Source organism: Macrotis lagotis, chromosome X (genome assembly GCF_037893015.1).
Source record: "Macrotis lagotis isolate mMagLag1 chromosome X, bilby.v1.9.chrom.fasta, whole genome shotgun sequence".
NCBI classification, from domain to species: Eukaryota; Metazoa; Chordata; class Mammalia; order Peramelemorphia; family Peramelidae; genus Macrotis; species Macrotis lagotis.
This window is the reverse complement of record NC_133666.1, coordinates 279098388-279119660: the sequence shown is the minus strand read 5'-3', so window position 1 is coordinate 279119660 and position 21273 is coordinate 279098388. Positions and strand designations below refer to the sequence as shown.

The window sequence follows — 21273 nt, the reverse complement described above, 5'->3', positions numbered from 1 at the left end:
GGAAAGTCCAAAGTACTATGGCCACATGGAAGAGGAAAGTGTCACAATCTGAAAAACTTTCATGGCAAATACAATTTGAATGGTGTCTTAGTGGAATCTGGAAAGGTAGAGATGGAGAGAAAGGGCATTTTAGGTGGATGGAAATACAGGGGCAAGGGGACAGCTTCAGGAAAGCATAGGGGCATCAGTAAAAGTGAATGAAGACAAGGTCTGTGAAATGAGGTAGGACTGTATTTTGATGCCCCATCACAGAAAGCCTTGAATTAATCCCCCAACAAACACCTACTAAGCACCTTAATCTATCTATAGTGGCCTGGAATACTAAGACAAAAATAATCTTCCCTGTTCTCAGGAAATTTTCACAGAGAAAACAACACATCCATAGATAGCATTATACTAAATAGGTCTGAGGCAATGGGGAAGGGGGCACTTATAGCTGGGGGATCAGGAAAGGCCTCATGCAGAAGATGGTTCTTCAGCTCAGTTTTTAAGGAGACCAGGGATACTAAGAGATGAAGCTGAAAAAGTAAGATTTCCATTCAATCCAACTGAATTTATTCTATAATTCTTATGATCTAGACTCTCTCTTACCTTATTGAGGTGATAGTTTTACTTAAAACTCCTGTTCCCCTCCAGGGAAGGGAGGACCAAGGACCAAGGATTCCTTGCTAAGGGACACCCAAAACTCTAATTGATTGGAAACACCACAGGATAAAGAGCATAGAAGGAAGGACAGAAACATTGATTTCCTCTATTAGAACTTTTTTTTTTAGGTTTTTGCAAGGCAAATGGGGTTAAATGGCTCACCCAAGGCCACACGGCTAGGTAATTATTAAGTGTCTGAGGCTGGATTTGAACCCAGGTACTCCTAACTCCAAGGCCGGTGCTTTATCCACTATGGATGCGTGTGTCTGTGTGTGTGTGTTCATGCACATGCCCTTGTACTAAATTACTAAGAAATTACTGGAATATTAGGTGAAAGTAGCCAGTTTAATTTATCCCAAAGGACATCACAGAAATTATCAGTCTTGATCAGAGCTTTGAAGGTCCTAACCACTATAAAAACAGGTACCATGTGTATAGCGCTTACTGTGGACTAGACACTCTGCTGAGCATTTCACAATTATTATCTCAATCACCCTGGAAGATAGAGGAAGCTGAAACAAATAGAAGTTAAGTGACTTACCCAGGGTCACCTGGCATGTGCCTTTGGTCACATTTGAACTCTGGTCTTCTTGACTCCAGACCTGGTGCTGTCTACTGAGCCACCTCTAGCCCTTGCCACTGACAAAACAAAATACAGACAGTGCAGATATTTCGAGTCATCCAGAGTGAAAGCTATAACCCAGATATATAGAATGATATGAGTAAATAGCTGGACATGGAGAAGTCAACTGATGGCAGTTCTGTAATTAGAAGTTTGAATTTTGATTTATGGGATGAAGGGGATCTTTTTGTGATTTAAAGGAAGATATAGCTCATCAATTTCCTATTAATTCATCCTCCATCCTATCATGTAATTGATTTCAGGAAGCCCTTGAGGCAACGTATAGGGAAAGAATATGAATTCATATCTAACCTGAGGTTTAACTACCTGTGTGACCTTAGGCAAATAACTTCTCTCCCTGGGCTGAAGATTCCTCTTTTGTACAATGGTGAAGACGCTCTCTAAAGTCCCTTCCAGCTCTAGATTCTATGATAAGTAGACCATGATCACCCAAATCTATCCTGAAGTGACCCCTTGAGACCCCTGACCAAATTTCAAACTTGCTTCCTAGATCCTGGTCGGCTATGCCCACAGTGGGGATACAGTCTTCCTCCCTTCCTGGGAACTTTGACCCCAGGAATTGTTAGTTGTCCCAGTTAGCTTCAGCTCAAGGATTATTTGTTAAATTCTATTTGATTTAGCCCCTGGAATAGGGTCTGAAAGAACCTCACATTTGGGATAACAATAACAACAATAACAAAATAGCTAACACTTTTATAGTACTTTCTAATTTGATCCTCATTACAACTTTGGGAGGTAGATGTTATTATCTCCATTTTACAGATGTGGAAACTGAGGCAAACAGATTAAGTGATTTGCCCAGGGTCACACAACTAGGAAGGATCTGAGACTGAATTTGGATTCAAGTCTTCCATTATAGACTCAGTACTGTTCCCAATAGTCTCCTAATTAGCTTCCCTGTCCTTTTTCTTTTCCCTTTCCAATCCATCCTCCACTCAACTGAGCAACTGATAATTCTAAAGCACAGTTCTGGATGTGTCATCCCTTCTCAGAAGCTCCTATAGAGCCTTTTATTGTCTCTAAGAAACTCTTCATTTGACATTAAAAATTCTTCACAATCTGGTTCCAGTCTACCTTTCTAGGTCTGATGTACATTATTCTTGAATTGTTAACTAATTTGTGAAATTATGAAGTGGGACAGTCATGTTGGATTCTTTGGATACCTGATGGGAAAGACATCAGAAAGTGAGATTATAATCCTACTTTAATAAATCATATGGGGTTCAGGGATGAACAGGCCCAGAAAGGACAGATGGTGTGAGGACAGGGATGGTGAAGAGAGGCAGGCAGTGTGCAGAAGAGGATGGAAACAGGGAGAGACACAGATTATCACTCCTGTGACTTGGACTCCAGGTGAAAACATGGGGTAGCCATACAGATGGAAAAGTATAGGGTAAGAGGCAGAAATTTAAGGCCACATTTTATAGGGTTTTATGGGAGAACAGACTAAATCCTATCTGTGCCACCTTGAGGTTAGCTCATTAACAGTTCCAGATCATCTCCAAGTTGTCAGTAAAACTTTAAAGTTAATATAATCTTGGTCATTTCAAAGTTATCAACACTTTGGTTTTCTGCTGGTCTTCCTATAGATGCCTGGAGATTATCCAGATAAACATATCATTGGACCAAGTGAAGCCTAGATGGCTTTCTCTGATTCAACACATTTTACCAGCATGTGATTTTTGGTTGAAATGTGATACAATTTGTAAATTATACTCCTTCGGTTCTATGTGACTGCTAGGGTCCCCATAGCCATCTTGCTTTCTGCTATTGCTGACTTTATACTGGCTACTTATAAACCTATCCTACTACCTGAAAGAAGGAAGGGTGGTCAGAGGCCCAGAGCAAGCTGTAACACAATGCTCCGCACATGCCGAATTCTGCTCCATTTATGACATTCTGCTTCCTGATCTCGCGGGGGCTGCTTTCCAAGACTGGAATGCATTCACTTCCACCTCTTAGAATCCCAAGCTTCCTTCAGGCTTCAACTCATATTCCATTTCCTCCCTGTGGCCTGCTCGATCCCCCAGTTGTTAATGCCTCCCTGAAGTTCCTTCGGATTCACATATTTATATTTACATTCCAGTATCTTTTTATTTACTTTTCTATGTACATTGTCTCATCAGAAGAATCTAAGTTCTTTGAAGAAGGGATGATTTCATGTTGGGTGCTTGTGTGTCTACTACTGGCCCCCACTAAACTGGATGAATTAATGAATTTCCATTACAACTTCTATGAGGCAAAGAAGACAAATCATGATCCTTTCTTTATAAGAATCAATCAATCAATTAATTAATCATTAAGCCAGCTGGCCAATTCTTTGGACAAGTCAGCGGGGTGCTAAGCCTGTAGGCCTTGGTCTTTGGCAGCCCATTCCCCTGTCCACAGCCCTTTACAACACTCAAATAGCCTTACTATACCTCCACCCAAGAATTGAGAGCCAGCTTGTACAAACATTCCCAGTTGTCAAATTTTTCATTTATACCTTAGAAATCTGCAAAAACTACAAAACAAGACATTATTTACTGGTATAGTGATTGTCTAGACTTAAGAAAGGGATGGAAAACTGTTAATGCATTATAATTTTAAAGTGTGTTTATGAATTTTTCCCCTGAGAGCATTGTTAGACATTTACCATAGCTCTTCAGCTTCCATTCCACTTCTTCCTTTTGTATGAGGAAATTCCTTTGTATATATTTGTCCTATTTGCAGCTTTTAAATTTATTTTTAATTTCCTTTTAATTTAATTTGAGGGATCATACTAATTCATAGCAGCTCCCTTCCTTTTCTTCCTTCATATCTGTCTAGATCTTCATTTCCCCTTCTTTATCTGTATCTTCATCTCTATCTCCTTTCTTTTTTTTTGACCTGTCCCTTCCTTCTTCTTCACTTTTTTTTCTCTTCTGATAGAGGCATGTAGCAAGACATAGAGGAGAGTGATTTTAGTCTAGATGTGGGGGATCTATTGCCTTGATTAAAAAAAATTTCCCTTCACTGAATGAAACCTTTTATAACTTTTGTAATTAAATAAGGGAGTTTCCCTTCCTAAAAACATTTCCCCAGTTTCTCACATTTTTTCCAGAATGGCTTTTTTTGTTGTTGAGATGGTCTGTTGTGTCTGACACTTCATGACCCCTCAGACCATACTATCCATGAGATTTTCTTGGCAAAGATACTGGAATAATTTGTAATTTCCTTCTTCAGGAGATTAAGGCAACCAGAGATTAAATGACTTGCCCAGGTTCACACAGTATTTGCAGATGGATTTGAACTCAGGTCCTCCTGACTCCAGATCCTGCACTCTTTCCACTAAACTACCTAGCTGCCTCCTATGGTTAACTGTAGGTTTGCCTTATTTGATCAGTTTAAGAAAAGAGTTGGAAAGGGTTGAGTAGAGAGAAAAGAAAATCCAGGAAGAAGAGGAAGAGAGATGGTAGGGAATCATGCAGGGAGGAAAAGACTTCTTTTTCAAGTTCTTTGGGCTTTATTCCATTCCTAACTGTCCTCATTCCCACCCTAATCTTACTCCTCACTCCTGGCCTTCTCTTCTCTCCAATCTTTCTCTTTCTCCTTCCCTTTCCTCTCCTCTTTTTCTCTTCTCCTTTCTCTTTTTTCCTTTTCTTCTCCTTCCTTTCTCCTTTGTTTTCCCTTCACTGCATCCTCCCCTCCTTCCCCACCTCCCTTCTCTTTTCCTTTCTCTTTTCCTCTGGATTCCTTTGGCTCCTATCACTGCTTCTCTCTCTCTCCCTTTTCTATGATAGTATATAAGCAACTTGAGGGAAGAGAATATTTTTTTTTGTATTTTTATTTTTATTTTGGGGGAGGGATTTGCTTGAAATTTTATTTTTCCAATTACATACAATGATAGTTTTTCATTATTAATTGATTTGCAAATTTATGAATTTCACTTTTTTCTACCACTCTCCCTTCCCCCCACCCTCCCCATGGTGGCAAACAGTCTGGTAAAAGTTGTACATGTACATTCATATTTACATATTACTCATTTTGTGAAAGAACTATGGGGAAAGGAAAAAGCCATGAGAAAGGAAGGAAAAATATAAGAAAAGTTTTTTAAAAGTGAGCATAGTATGCATTCAGATTCTGTGGTTCTGGATGTGAATGGCATTGTCCATAGCAAATCTCTCAGGATTGTCCTTGAACTCTGAACTGAAATGCATCCATCAAAGCTGATCACCTCACAATGTTCTCTTGGTTCTGCTCCCTTTACTTAGCATCAGTTTATGTAATTAGTTCCATGCTTCTCTTAAAACCAGCCACTCATGATTTCTTTCTTTCTTTTTTTTAGGATTTTTTGCAAGGCAAATGGGGTTAAGTGGCTTGCCCAAGGCCACACAGCTAGGTAATTATTAAGTGTCTGAGACCGGATTTGAACCCAGGTACTCCTGACTCCAAGGCCAGTGCTCTATTCATTGTGCCACCTAGCCATGATTTCTTATAGAACAATAGTACTCCATAGCATTCATATAACATAACTTGTTCAACCATTCCTCAATTGATGGATTTTTGTATCTTTGTACCTAGCATAAAATCTAGTAGGTCTTATTAAATACTTATTGATTGGTCAATTGGTCTTTGGCAGCCCATTCCCCTGTCCACAGCCCTACCAATTTCCTAATGGAGGATTGCTTCATTGATGAGGTGGCAGGTTAGGGCACCTCTGGTTCACCACATCACTTCCTTCTCTCTCCCCTCTGCTCATAGAAGTAGACTCCAACTTCCTGAGCCTCTGAGACCAAATTCAGGTTAGGATCCAATATGCAGTGTCCCCAGGAGCTGAGCAGACCATGGTGGGAATACTTTTCAGCTTCCTGAGGAGAAACAATAGAAATTACTTCTTGTTTCTCCAGAATTTTACTCAGCAAGTCAGAGAACACTAAAGTTGGTCAATTTATAATTACTGGCCTTTTGCAGCATCTGTTTATTTTAGTTTGTTGTCCAGGAAGACTGTTAGAAATGACACATTTTTCTCTACATATTTCCATGTGAATAAATGCCAACTTGTTTATTTAAGCAGTCTTTTGATCAATCTGACTTATTATTCACTGTGACCCATGAGAAACAGAGGTGATTGAAATTTGAGTTTAAATTCTGTAAATACCTCCTATCCTTGACTTCCCTTCCTGGCTGTCTTCTCTTTTAGCCATTCTCTCTTTGATAAACCAAAACTATTCTCTCCTGCTATTTCTAGGCTGGAAGATTCACTTTTTTTCCTTCCTTCAAACAATGAGGTCCCCTAACATATTCATTCTGTCCGAACAGATGATAATGGGACATATCTCAGCTAATCTGTATTTTAAAACAGAATTCAAAGTTGGGACAACTAGGTGGTGCAGTGGATAGAGCATCAGTCCTAGAATCAGGAGGACCTGAGTTCAAATCTAGCCTCAGATACTTAGGACAAGTCACTTAACTCCATTGCCTTTCCTTGTTTTTTTTTTTTGTTTAGTTTTTTGTAAGGCAAACAGGGTTAAGTGGCTTGCGCAAGGCCACACAGCTAGGTAATTATTAAGTGTCTGAGACCGGACCGGATTTGAACCCAGGTACTCCTGACTCCAGGGCCGGTGCTTTATCCACTACACCACCTAGCCACCCTGAACTCCATTGCCTTTCAAAACAAAACAAAACAAAAAAACAAAGGAAGGAACCTTAGAGAGCTACTAGGTTTGTATCTCAAAGAGATCATATAAAAAGGAAAAGATCCACAATGTATAAAAATTTTCATAGAGGCTCTTTTTGTGGTGACAAAGAGTTGAAGTTGAGATCATCAATTGGGGAATGGCTGAACAAGTTGTGGAATACGAATGTGATGGAGCAAGAACTAACTTTCTGTGGAGACAGTTTCTATAGCAATGCAATGGGAAGATTCCAGCACCAACAAGATGGACAACAACCATTTGGGGTACTCCCACAACATCAGGGTATGACTTTGGGAAGAAGATATTTTCTAGATCTAATAAGTCTGCTTTTGTGAGGAGATATTAAAGTCAGGGGAAGATTCAGGATTTAAGAATAGGGCTAAAAGCTGAGGTAGAATGGGGCAGATTGATACAGGGAATGGCTATTCATATGTTTAAGTTTTTCTTAAATTGATAATAAGTGAAGGACTGCCTATAATCACCCAGATGGATAGCCATGTCTAAACCTTGAAAATCATTAACCTTTGCCTAATTGTCCATGTAGATAACCATTGTTCCATAGATTCCCTGTTGTCCTTGAAAGAGCCAGAAATCACTTTCCTTCCCTGCTTTCCTTTCTCCAGCCCACTCTCTTGAATTTCTTTATTAGAAGCTGTTTTTAAGCAACAGCCCACATCAACCCACATCCTAGAATGACTCCAGAAGTTCAGGGCAGCCCATTGCCTGGGAAATGGCTAAATAAACAGTTGTTCATGGATGGACTGGAATATTACTGAACTTGAACAATTCAGAGAGAAAATTCCCATAAATTGAATCAGAGTGAAATTCATGGAACCAAGGCAATAATATACATGACTATGATGTAAATAAAAGAAAAAAAATGTTAAAAAGCAACAGAAAACTGTGCCACTATTGTGACTAAGTTTATTCCCATGGATGAGGTGAGAAATTGCATTTTTTTTCCTTGCCTGTGCTATCAGATTTGGTTGAATGTGTTGGCTAGTTTTGCTCAATTGATTTTTCTTTCTTTTTTTTTCTTCTCCTTCATTATTACAAGGGATAGCTTTCTGGGTTTGGGGATGGAAATGATGTTAAAAAATAAACTTGATGCCAAAAGACATATCTATCTATCTATCTATCTATCTATCTATCTATCTATCTATCTATCTACCTGGAGATTATGTTAAAAATAAACAATGCCAAAAAGACATATCTATCTATCTATCTATCTAATCTATCTATCTATCTACCTACCCACCTACCTACCCATCTACCTTCTACCTAGCAAACATTGGCATCTATTAGACTATGTGATTGGAAGGAGAAGGGACAGATAGGATGTGAGAGTGACAAAGGCAATGTATGGTGCAGAGAGCTGATAATCACAGACTCATCCTCTCTAAGCTAAATATTCACATTCAGCCAAAGTGGTGGCCCCAAGGCAAAATTAATAAGAAGAATTAATGTCAAGAGATTAGAGTGTCTCTCTGAGTGGAAACAATTTGTTGCTTGGAGGGAAAGCTGAGCCAACACAGTTGGCAACAATGAAGGAGAAAAGGAGTGGGCAGCATTCAGAAATCTGGTGTCCAGGACTGCATTTGCTCATCTAGGTCAGAACACTTGCAAATATCAAGATTGGTTTGATGAAAATGATTGGGAAATACAAAAGCTGCTAAATGAAAAACAAAAACCCCATAGGGTTTATCAGCAGAATAATTCAGATGTTTCTAAGAAGGCAGCACTTTAATTCCATCAAAAGTAAAGTACAGGGTGGCTAGGTGGCGAAGTGGATAAGGCACCAGCCCTGGAGTCAGGAGTACCTGGGTTCAAATCCAGTCTCAGACACTTAATAATTACCTAGCTGTGTGGCCTTGGGCAAGCCACTTAACCCCATTTGCCTTGCAAAAAACTAAAAAAAAAAAAAAGTAAACTATAAATTAAGCTTAGCAAGATAAAGAACTCCTGGTTCTTCAGTAAGAAGGCAGATGAAATTCAGTTTTATGCAGATAGTAACAATCCAAAGTCCTTTTATGATGCTCTGAAGATATGGGTCAGAGACATATGGTGCATCTCAACTGTTCAATGCTGATGCAGCTGATCAGTGAAAGGGACATGATCCTGGAGAGAAAGGCTGAACACTTCCTTAGTGTTCTAAACAAACCATCATCAATCAATGCAGAAGCCATTGACCGTTTACCTCAAGTTGTAGTCAATGTGCCCCTAGCTGAAGTTTCAACTGAAGGAGAGGTTTTGAATACTATTAGGCTCCTTTCAAGTAAAAAAGCATCTGGTGCTGATTGTATTCCAGCTGACATCTATATAGGAGGAGGTCCATTGCTCATCCAAAACCTGACTGAAATTTTCCAGGTTATATGGCATGAAGAGGTTATCCCTCAAGAATTCAAGGTTGCCTCCATCGTCCATCTCTATAAAGATAAAGGGAACAGGTTGTCCTGTGACAATCACAGGTGTATTTCTCTGGTAAGATTCTTGCCAGAGCCTTTCTCAATGGACTGATCCTTAAAGATGGTCACCTCCCTGAGAGCCAGTGTGGCTTCAGAAAGGGGTCAAGGAATAGTCAATATGGTGTACTGCCCGACAATTCCAGGAAAAATGCCAGAACAGAACAGAGATCTGTATACAACATTTGTAGATCTGTCCAAGGCTTGTGACACTCACTTGCAAGGGTTTATGGAAACTTATGTTTGGTTGCCCAGAGAAGTTCATCAGTATTGTACATCAGCTTCATGATGACATGCTTGCCCATGTACTGGATAGTGGACAATGCTCTCGAGATTTCCCTGTCACCAATGGAATGAAACAAGGCTGTCTTTGTTCCCATATTTTTTAGCATGGAGTTTTTAGCCATGTTATTAAACACCTTCACTGAGGATGAACTTGACCTCAAAGTCAGCTACTGCACTGATGGCATATTCTTCAACTTGGCTACAAGCCAAGACCAAAGTGGAGGGAGTGTTGGTGCATGGTCTTTTTCCAGATGATTATGCACTCAATGCAGCCTCTGAAGCTGAGGTGCAACGAAGTACGAATTGATTCTCTGCTGCTTGTGCTAATTCTGGTCTAACAATGAACACCAAGAAAACACAGGTCTCCATCAACCAGCACCACACCATTCATATGTGGAACCATAGATTACAGCAAATGGAGAAGTTTTGATTACTGTGGACAACATCACTTACCTTGGCAGTGTCCTATCCAAGGAGGTAGACATTGACAATGAGGTTGATGCACAAATTGCCAGATCTAGCTCAGAATTTGGGAGGCTCTGAAAGGAAGTGTGGAGAGAAGAGTTATTAGACTGACTACCAAACTGAAGGTCGACAAAGCTGTTGTGCTGACCTTATTGCTCTATGCTTGTGAAAACTGGACAATCTACCAGCACCATGTCAGGAAACTGAATCACTTCCATTATTAGGAAGATTCTGAAGATCACCTGGCAGGAGAAGATACCAGACACTGAGGGCCTTTCTGGAGCTAAACTGCCAAGTATTCCAACATTACTACAGAAAATGCAATTACAATGGGCTGGACACATTGTTAGAATGCCAGACATATGCTTGCTAAAAAAGCTATTTTATGAAGAACTCACACAGGATAAGCATTTACAAGGGGGTTAGAAGAAGCTTATTGAAGAACTTTAGAATGAACTGTGCAGCATGGGAGATACTGGCACAGGACTGCCCAGCATGGTGTGCCCTCATCAGTGAGGGGGCTGTGTTCTATGAGGAAGGCAGAATTGAAGTTACTCAAAGGAAACGTGACATATATAAGTTTAGAGTACCCACCCCAGGTGTTTATATGAACTATCTACCTATTTACCTTTTTAAAGTTTCTGCCTACTCCTGTGTGTGTGCCCTAGAGCCAGCCCAGACCCAGAATTCCAGAGAAGTGGGAAGTACAGCTGATTGGGGAACAGATCAGTCTCAGGGTCAACTCAGAGCCACCTGAGGGACCATCTGGGATTTTTAAGTGACTCATCTCCTATGGCATCTTCTATATTAAGAACTTTTCCTGAACTCAAAGAAGATCCTCAAAGCTAACTTTAGCCTTTGCATTTTCCTCTCAATCCTCACCAAATAGCCAGGGTGGCCCTGGATCTATTCTGGTGTCTGGAATGTACTTTGGGAGATTTGTTCAATATGGAAGCCAGGAAAAGACTAAAAAAGTGATTATATCATCAAAAATACACCCCTCAATACCACACCATATAAAGTGGTGTTTGGCATTACCTTGTGAAAAATGATTCATGTTGGACAAATTTGGTCTGTAGGCAGTCAGCTTGGTTGTGGCTTTTAATTGGCTAGGATCACAGGTCAGTCCTCACAGGAGTCAGTCAGCTTAACCCTAGTTCATGGCCTTGGGGGTTAGGGTCCCTTAAGAGAACTGAGCCATGGATTGTAAAAAGATAGTCATAAATCCATACCTACTATTGAGAAAACAACTTCAAAAGGTGATGCTCTTCCTATCTGGGTAGAATTGGGGAGGGGGGACAGAAAGGGAGGGGGGAGGGAAAGACACACACACACACACACACACATACACAAAGGGAGAGAGAGAAAGACCAAGGAGAGAGAGGAAGAGAGAGGAAGACCAAGAAAGATGGAGAAAGAAAAGGCAGAGAGCAAGACAGACAGAATTTATAAAGTTTGTTTCAGCCTCTTCTTAAGCGGTAATTAGAAATTTAGATGAGTAGCAGCTTTCCAGAACATCTAATGGCAGCTTAGAACTTTGTGGCTTCCTTTCCTTATCTTTTTATTTCTTTTCAAAAGATACACACAAAGCAGCCATGCTTTCTCTACGAACTAGAAAGTCCTCAGATGTCCTACCTCCTGGAGTTCAAACTGGAATTATGCTAGAGGATAGCTTCCTTACCCCACCCTCTTCTTTCCTACTTCCAATTTAACTAACTTCCTCTTTAGCTTTAGGCAGATTAAAAATTTCTAAATTATTATCTAGGGATGATTTTATTTTTCCTTCCCTCATGCAAAACAAGGAACCTCTCTAAGTAAAAGAAGACGACTTTGAAAAAAACTTTAGGACTTGGAAAGAATGTAAAAATTCCTTGAGGTTTTTAATCAGCTCTTGATTCTTCAGTGTGTGATTATCAGATTGGGAATTATCCACACTCCTGACTTCTCTCTTTTACCTTTTGTACCCTGCTGCCATTTCATTAGTCATTGGTATCTGAGTTAGCTGAACCTCAAACGTTTAATTACTGTGTTATTTGCTAGGGATAGCTAGGAAGCACAGTAGTTTGAGCACTTGACCTGAAATCAGAAAGCTATGAGTTCAAATTCAGTGACCCTGGACAAGTCACAACCCCTCTATGCCTCAGTTTCCTCAATTGTAAAAAGGGAATGCAATAGCAAGTCCTTCACAGTGAATTTATTTTCTTTTTAGTTTTTGCTAGGCAATGGGGTTAAGTGGCTTGCCTAAGCCCACAGCTAGGTAATTATTAAGTGTCTGAGGCCACATTTGAACTCAGGTACTCCTGACTCTAGGGCAGGTGCTCTATCCACTGCACCACCTAGTTGCCCCAACTTCACAGTGAATTTCAATTGAGATAGGTCTTTAATAAGTGCTTATTCCCTTCCTTAGGGGTCTTCAGGACCTGTTTTTAATGAAATAGATAGGTTGCATAAATAATTAACAGCATAATTTGTATATGAACAGTCATGCCAAAGTCCTTAAAATATGTCTTCTAAGTAGGCTAAGTGTGCCTCCATGATATTTTTACCACAATTTGCCTGCCAAATTATTTCTTTTTGTTTCAAATCCTTGTCACAATATATGTTTATCATATAATATTATGTATCATTATTATTATTAATAATATTGTTAACATTATACAATCTTCAAATAGAAAACTTCTGAAACTTTTCATATAACCCAATTACAGAAAATTCATTTACAGTTTATTATTATGATCCTTTACTACTTAGAAACGTATTAGTTGGGACAATGGATTAGGTGGTGCAGTGAATAGAGCACTGGCCCTGGAGTCAGGAGGAACTGAGTTCAAATGTGACCTCAGATACTTAATAATTACCTAGTCATGTGACCTTGGGCAAGTCACCTAACTCCTTTGCCTTGCAAAAACAAAAAAATATATATATTAGTAAAATATTTATTATGAAAAATATAGGATAACCTATGATTTGGGGAACTTCCAAGAATTGAGGTTTCTTATTCTTGAATCCCAGAGATTAATATCTGTCAGGAATTTGGAAGCACTAGGAGCAATAAACTAATCACTGATAAAAAAAAGTTTCATCTTCACATTCCATCAGAGGAATGGAGTAGATATTGTAGCAGACTTTTGAACCTTCAGCTCATTTTTTTTTTTTGTTTTGATTTTAGGTTTTTGCAAGGCGGGGTTAAGTGGCTTGCCCAAAGCCACACAAGCTAGGTAATTATTAAGTGTCTGAGACTGGATTTGAACCCAGATACTCCTGACTCCAGGGCCAGTGCTTTATCCATTATGCCACCTAGCCACCCCTATTTTTTTTTTTAAGAGCAAAGACATAAGTCTTATCTGGTACAAGTAAGACTGTTTTTACCTTAGTTTTAAAAAGTTTGAAGGGATCACTATGGAGCCATTCAGCTCAGAGAACAGCAATTAAGGAGATAGTAAAGAAGTCAAATAGGTCTTAGGAAAAGCTGGATTTATACTCTTAGGTATTGCTTCTCAAGCTGGCTTTCTCCAAAACTCTTCCCTCTCTTTTACAAGAAGATACTTGAAGACTAACCCTATTTCCAGAGATTTATAGAATCTATGCTTTGCAAATGCCTAGGGATCTTATAACTTATCAACCATTACATTTGATTTGCATTAAAATATGTATAGGAACTCTGAGATCATTTTGTTTAATCTAAGCTACCAATAGGAGTTTAATAAAATAATTTATAAAAGTGGTCGTTTTTAGGAAAAAATAGTATTGAGAAACTGTCTACTTTGATCAGGAAAGGGGAGATATTTAGAATCCCAACTTGAACTAAATTACTAGTTATTCATAAATAAGATCCCAGCCAATGTGGAACCATATTGTGAATATTGTTGAAAAAGAATGACTTAATTAAATGAGCTTGCATTTATATAACATTTTTAGGTTTGCAAACTACTTTACCATTCTTACCTCATTTAATCCTCACCTCAACCCTGGAAAGTCAGAGTTCTTATTATCCTCATTTTACAGATTAGGAAACCAAAACTGAGAGATATTAAGTAATTTGTTCAAGGGGACTCAGCTAAGTGTCTGAGGTAAGATTTGAACTCAGATCTTCTGACTTCAGGCCTAGCACTCTCCCCACTGTGCCACCTAGTAGTGGAAAGAACCCTGGATCTGGTCAGTTAGGACCTAGGATCAAATTCTGGCTTCGCAATTTACTACCAGTATAACTTTGACAGCTCAATGGCACAGAAGATAGAGCACCAGGCCTGGAGTTAGGAAGACCTAAATTCAAATCCAACCTCAAACATTTACTAGTTGTGTGACCCTGGGCAAGTCACTTAACCCTGTTTACCCCAGTTTCCTCATTTGTAAAATGAACTCTAGGAGGAAATGGCAAACCACTCCAGTAATGCTGCCCAAAAAACACCCAATGGGGTCACAAAGTCAGATACAACTGAACTACAACAACATTCTGCTGATTTTGGACATATCATCTAGGACTCAGTTTCCTTCATCTGCAAATGAGAAGAAGTTCAAATGATCTTAAGGTCTTCATTAACTCTAAAATTTTTGTTCCTAAGCCTCTCGGAGACAGAATTTTACAGTGAGATTGGGCAGGAATTACTGCAGCTCCCACTAATCTATTGTCCCTTTCCCACTTTCAGAAAAGGTGGCTATTAAGATCCTGGACAAGACCAAGTTAGACCAGAAAACCCAAAGGCTACTGTCTCGTGAGATCTCCAGTATGGAAAAATTACACCATCCCAACATCATCCGCCTTTATGAAGTTGTAGAGACACTGTCTAAGCTCCACCTGGTGATGGAATATGCCGGAGGAGGAGAGCTCTTTGTGAAGATCAGCACTGAGGGGAAGCTCTCAGAAACTGAAAGCAAGCTCATTTTTTCCCAGATTGTGTCGGCGGTGAAGCACATGGTGAGATCTGTGTTATCAAGTATCCATAGTATTAGTCTGCCTAGAGCTGCCCACCAAAGGGAAGTCACTGCTTATATAGTCTGTCATTCCCGGGTCTAGAACCCGAAGGGACAGCTGAGTCCTATTAAGGAGACTACATAACAACCCAAGGTTATACAGATTGTAACTATCAGAGTCTGGTATCGAAGCTAAGTCCTAGCATTATATTCAATGGGGAGAGGCTAGAGGCATTCCCACTAAGATCAGGGGTGAAACAAGGATGCCCACTATCACCACTACTGTTCAATATCGTATTAGAAATATTAGCTTCAGCAATTAGAGAAAAAAAGGAACTGAAGGAATTAGAATTGGGAAGGAAGAGACAAAACTTTTACTCTTTGCAGATAACATGATGGTATACCTAGAGAATCCCAAGAAATCATCCAAAAAACTACTGGAAACAATTAGCAATTTTAGCAAAGTTGTGGGATATAAAACAAACCCTCATAAATCTTCAACTTTTCTATATATGACTAGCAAGATACAGCAGGAAGAGCTAGAAAGAGAAATCCCATTCAAAGCTGAGTCCTCTGACTTTTGGGTGGCTAAGTGGATAGAACACATGAAGTCAAGAAGACACATCTAAGTTCAAATCTGATGCTTAGTAGCTGTAAGATTCTGGGCAAGACACTTATCCCTGTTTGCCTTGATTTTCTCATCTAAAAAATGATCTGGAGGAGGAAATGACAAACCACTCCAGTATCTTTACCAAGAAAACCCTAAATTGGGGCGGCTAGGTGGCGCAGTGGATAGAGCACCGGCCTTGGAGTCAGGAGTACCTGGGTTTAAATCTGACCTCAGACACTTAATAATTACCTAGCTGTGTGGCCTTGGGCAAGCCACTTAACCCCATTGCCTTGACAAATCTAAAAAAAAAAACCCAAATGGATTCCCGGAGGGTTGAACAAGACTGAAAAGTGACTGAACAATAACCTAATTTTAAAACTAGTGCTCTTTCCTTTGGTCTATACTGCAATGTAATGTCATTTTTTCAGTCATGTCCGACTCTTGACTTTTTGGGGTTTTCTTGGCAAACATACTGGAATGATTTGCCATTTCCTTCTCCAGATCATTTTACAGCTGAGGAAATGGAGGCATATTGCTAAATGACTTGTCCAAGTGTCTGAGGCCAGATTTAAACTCAGGGAGATGAGCTTCTTGTCTCCAGACATGACTCTTTATTCCCTGGGTCACCTAGTTACCCCAGGAAATGTACTTGGGGTATTTGCTTTCCTAGTAACTCACAATCTAGTCTTTCTGGGGAGATCAATGATAGAATTTAGGGTTATGGGCTCAGAGTTTCAAGAATCCCCCAGAGAGAATAAAATCTGGCCCTGCATTGCCTCCCCATGTCTGTCCCTTATACCTTATGCTCAACTCATTGGTTGATCTCATTCTCCCTTTTATGCTTACCCTTATTTTCAATCAACCAAAATCAGATCCTTCCTCCAGGATCTCTGTCACAAGATCTCCCATCTTCTCCATGAAACTCAACCAAAGTCTTCCTTCCAACAACATTTTATTCTTTGATTGTACAGTTCTACATGCTCTTGTTCTGGTCTCTAGTTTGTACATGTGTGTGAATTCTATTTCCAAAACCAAAATATAAATTTCAGGCCCTTTTTTTGCTCTTTTTTGAGTGGGGCAAAGTAACCATTTAATACTTTCTGCCTTTCCTTATTCTTTCATGGCTCTCTTGTCCCAAACAGGTTCACCATTTTCTTACTAAACTACATTTACTGATCTAACCAGTCAGCAAAAAGTAAAGGATGGTATGACATAGCAGAAAGAATAATGGATTTGAAGTCAAGAGAATCTAGACCTGACTCTTACTCCTTCCCACTCCTTGTTAGCTATGTGGCTTTGGTCAAGTCCCTTTCTCCACTGTAAAATAGGGGAAAGGGCAGGTGGACTAGGGGATTTTTAAATTTGTTTCTGGCCTAAAGTCTACGTAATGGCTGCCTGGTGTTTCCCTCAGATCAACCAGGTTGGAAAGATAAAGTTATGGTCAGGGTCAGGAACCTCTTTAACCTAGAATACCATTAAAGCAGTTACTTAGTAGGCCTTTGTTTTGGGAATGGAAATTTGGCATGGGTTGGATAAAAAGGAAAACTAAAGACTATCTGTGTGTGTGTGTATGTGTGTGTGTGTATAGAGAGGGAGAGAGTGAGAGAGCTTTTATTTAGTAGTGCTAGTTGCCCATCCTTGCTAGGGAATGGGGGCAGCCCACCATAGGTGCCCTAGATCATCACTCGTACACCCATAGAAAGAAAGGAGGAAAAACTGGGCAGAAGTAGTAGGCACAAGAATGATAGAGGTCAGGGGACAATTGGAGAATGGCCCAACATAATAAAAAAATACATAATATGTAGTTTTCTATGTCAGTATGCAACCTGCAGGATCCTTGTATACATATAGTTTAGTGGCCCCTGTTTCTTTGTAAGTCTGACCTCTCTCTCTCTCTCTCTCTCTCTCTCTCTCTCTCCTCTCTCTCTCTCCCTCTCTCTCTCCCTCTCCCCCTCTCCCTCCCTCCCTTCCTCCCTCTCCCTCTTTTGTTTTTTTGCAAGGCAAGGGGTTAAGTGACTTGCCCAAGGTCACACAGCTAGGCAATTATTAAGTGTCTGAGGTCACATCTGAACGCAGGGCAGGTGTTCTATTCACTGTTCCACCTAACTGCCGCAGTCTGACACCTGATCTAAGAGATGGATATGAAGTCAGAGCTGGAAGGAATCTGAGAGATCATTTAGAAAAGAGATTCATTTTTTTTTTTTTTTTGGTAATTCAGCTTTGACAGTTTGCAAAGCCTATGGCTCCATGCATATTATGATTTTTTAAATGCATAAAATAAAAGACAAAGATTACACTGGAGGGGCAGCTAGGTGGCGCAGTGGATAAAGCACCTGCCCTGGAGTCAGGAGTACCTGGGTTCAAATCCAGCCTCAGATACTTAATGATTACCTAGCTATGTGGCCTTGGGCAAGCCACTTAACCCCATTTGCCTTGAAAAAAACCTAAAAAAAAAGATTACACTGGAAATCAGTTATGTTTAAATTCAATTACAAAATAGTTTTTGAAATGTTAACAGATCTCAGGTTAAGAACCTAACATCCTCAGTATGCTCTCTGAGACATCATTACCTCTCAATCTAGAGAAGGCTGCATATTTCAACAAGTCCTGTGGAACTGTAGTTTGTCATGTGTTCATCAGTCTGTTTTAAAGTGTTTAAACAGATGTATTTTCCCCTTTCAAATCAATTCCTCTTCTCTGTGTGTCAAAATAGTTCTCTCTCCTTAAGTATTCAAGGAAAGACTTTATTACAGTCTAGTTCAAGCACAGAGGGATGTTATAATAGGGATTCCTTTCCTGTATGGGCTGGATCAAATAACTTCTGAGGTTCCACCCAAATCTTAAATACTTTCATTCTAATTTTGTGTAACAAAAAATAAACTTTCCTTGAAAAGCACAGTACCCAGCACACACTAGAAGTTTAATAAATGTTTATTGATGATTATTCTAAAAAGCTCATTTTGCTTAAAGTTTAAAGTAGTCAAGTTCTCTGATGTTTAAATGAATCACTATAATTTTACAGATGATTATCCAGGTTTCTATTATTGAATTACTGAATATTTAATATATAATTTTAAACTTTTTTTTAGGCTAAAAATTCTTTCCCATTTTTTAAAATTGACTTTATCCTTTCTTGCTTCACAGCATGAAAATCAAATTATTCATAGAGATCTGAAGGCAGAAAATGTATTTTATACAAGCAATACCTGTGTGAAGGTTGGTGACTTTGGATTCAGTACTATAAGCAAAAAAGGTGAAACCCTGAACACTTTCTGTGGGTCTCCTCCATATGCTGCCCCGGAGCTCTTTCGGGATGAAAATTATGTGGGCATTTATGTGGACATCTGGGCCTTGGGGGTCCTCTTATATTTTATGGTGACTGGCACCATGCCATTTCGAGCAGAGACAGTGGCCAAACTAAAAAAGTGTATCCTCGATGGGACATACAACATACCTCCTCATGTCTCTAACCCGTGTCAGAGGCTGATCCGTGGGGTTCTACAGCCAATACCCACAGAAAGGTATGGCATTGACTACATCATGAATAATGAATGGATGCAAGGGGTGCTACACCCCACTCCCTTGGAACCCTTCCAACTAGATCCCAAGTATTTATCAGAAAAAAGCATCCTTAAGGAAGAAGAGAATGAGGTCAAAAACACCCTAGAAAATCTGGGTATTACTGATGAACATATTAGAAATAACCAAGGGAGAGATTCCCGCAGTTCAATCACTGGGGTCTACCGTATCATTCTGCACAGAGTCCAAAGAAAAAGGGCTTTAGAGAGTGTCCCAATAGTGACTCTGCCAGACACCAAGGAAGGAGACACAAAGAAAGTATCCCGTGTCTACCGGGGCATACGACATACATCCAAATTTTGTTCAATTTTATAAATTGCCTTAGACTACCAATGAATTTAAGCATTGTTTTTGGATTTGTTTTTAAATTTTTTCCACAAGCAACTTGGGTTTGACAATTTTCTAATTTTAAATAAACTCAAATGGTAATTTTGTAATTTTTAAACTGACAAGGCAATAAACCCCACTCAAATCTCCTGACTTGTTTTGTTTGGTAGCATCTTAAGAATGTGGTATATATGTCATGTATTTATTATTCAATTTACCTAAATAAACCAGAATTACACACACACACACACACACACACACACACACACACACACACACAGACAACACCCTAAGAAAAAGTTATTGCTAAAATAGGCAATATAGGTCAAAAATTTTACAGACTGCCATGTTATTCACATAAGACAGTTTGCCAAGTCCTGGTTGATACTTCCACCAACAGCAGATAATCAATTTCCATCACTGTGCTGTTAGTTTTCATCCCTGACATGTTATAATTGGCTGTGACATTCCAATCTAAGCTTTTTGCGTTCTGCCTGGTCTGTGTATGGCTCTCAGTATTTCTTTGCTTACTATGTTATGTGGTTTAACGTGGAAGTGAATTACCCAATTCATTTTTCCTCTACATTGCTTTCAGTATCTGAGATGGCCTATTTAGAAAATTCCAGCTGTGTAAATAAAGATTTCTTGGCTGGGGCAAAAGCATATAATTTAAATGACACTGTGTATCTCTAACTTTAAACGGTTCCTTTGTTTAAATTCCAGGCAGTCCTGAGTAGGGGGCTATCTGCTCTTCAAATTAATTTCTTTCTCAATACTCAAACCTTCACCCAAGGGCTGGACTTCTCCTACACTTGAACTCAGATGCAGGATTTGGGTGAAATGTGCCAATTTATAGTTCCTAGTTTGAGACTTCACAGTTAGTGGTTTTGTATGTTTAAAGAACTTTTCCAAACTAAATTTTACAATTTCATTCCATAACTCCAACAGGGCCTAAACAAGGGCAGAGATGCTTACCTCCCTTTCTAGCCTTAAGAAGCTGATCTGGGTCAGAAAAAGTGAACATGTTGAACAAATCACATTTGTAGCAGGGGTATTCCTAGGGGTGGAGAATCCAAGAGAATATTGTCCTATCAGATTTGGAGATTTTTCATGGTATAAAAATCACAACAGAATACAAGCTACCATAAAGACTCTAATTCAATTGAACTAAATCTAACATAATAGTGAGTCAAATGCATATCTTCCATTTTCCTTCTCCCATTTTGACTCTTAAGAGATTTAGTCCCTTAGAAACAGTATAACAGTTAGATGACTGGCCTTTCAGGAATGAGCCCAAAAATTAAAAACTGTTTGGTGTGAAAAGTTCAGCATGGTATGATTATTGGAGGCAGTCAAGCTTAATACTGCCCTAAAATCTTTATTTTTCCTAATGGATTTACTTTTCAGCTTAGGAAAAAAGAAGCAAAAGCCCCCTCCCCCAAGGATTTTTAAAGAGGTAATCACTTGTTCTATAAACTTGTATTTCAAGAAAGCAAATTAAAATAGGTATCTATTTTTAAAAAAGAAATTATTATTCCTGCTCACCCTTCTAAATTACAAATTACTCTCTCCAAAGATTACGATAATTCCTTAATCACTCAGTGGGATGAGTCTTTGACACTAACCACCTCCATCCATGGCTATTCTCTTCTGGGTACACTAGTAAATGGTTCTCTTGCTTGTATGAAT

The 21273-nt window shown here is 39.3% G+C and overlaps 1 protein-coding gene across 2 annotated transcripts in view; it reads left to right on the top strand.

Annotated features, from left to right (window-relative positions):
• Window positions 1-20653, top strand: part of NIM1K (NIM1 serine/threonine protein kinase) — a 36098-nt gene extending 15445 nt beyond the window's left edge. Inside the window, exons 1-3 of one of the 2 annotated variants that reach the window (XM_074207533.1) lie at window positions 6839-7227; window positions 14804-15072; window positions 18823-20653. In XM_074207533.1, the coding sequence (XP_074063634.1) occupies window positions 7014-7227; window positions 14804-15072; window positions 18823-19572 (1233 nt within the window). In that variant the 5' untranslated portion in view covers window positions 6839-7013 and the 3' untranslated portion in view covers window positions 19573-20653. Of the gene's footprint in view, window positions 1-6838; window positions 7228-14803; window positions 15073-18822 lie in introns of those variants that run through there. The other variant, XM_074207532.1, reaches the window with a different exon arrangement.
• The last annotated feature ends 620 nt before the right edge of the window (window positions 20654-21273 follow it).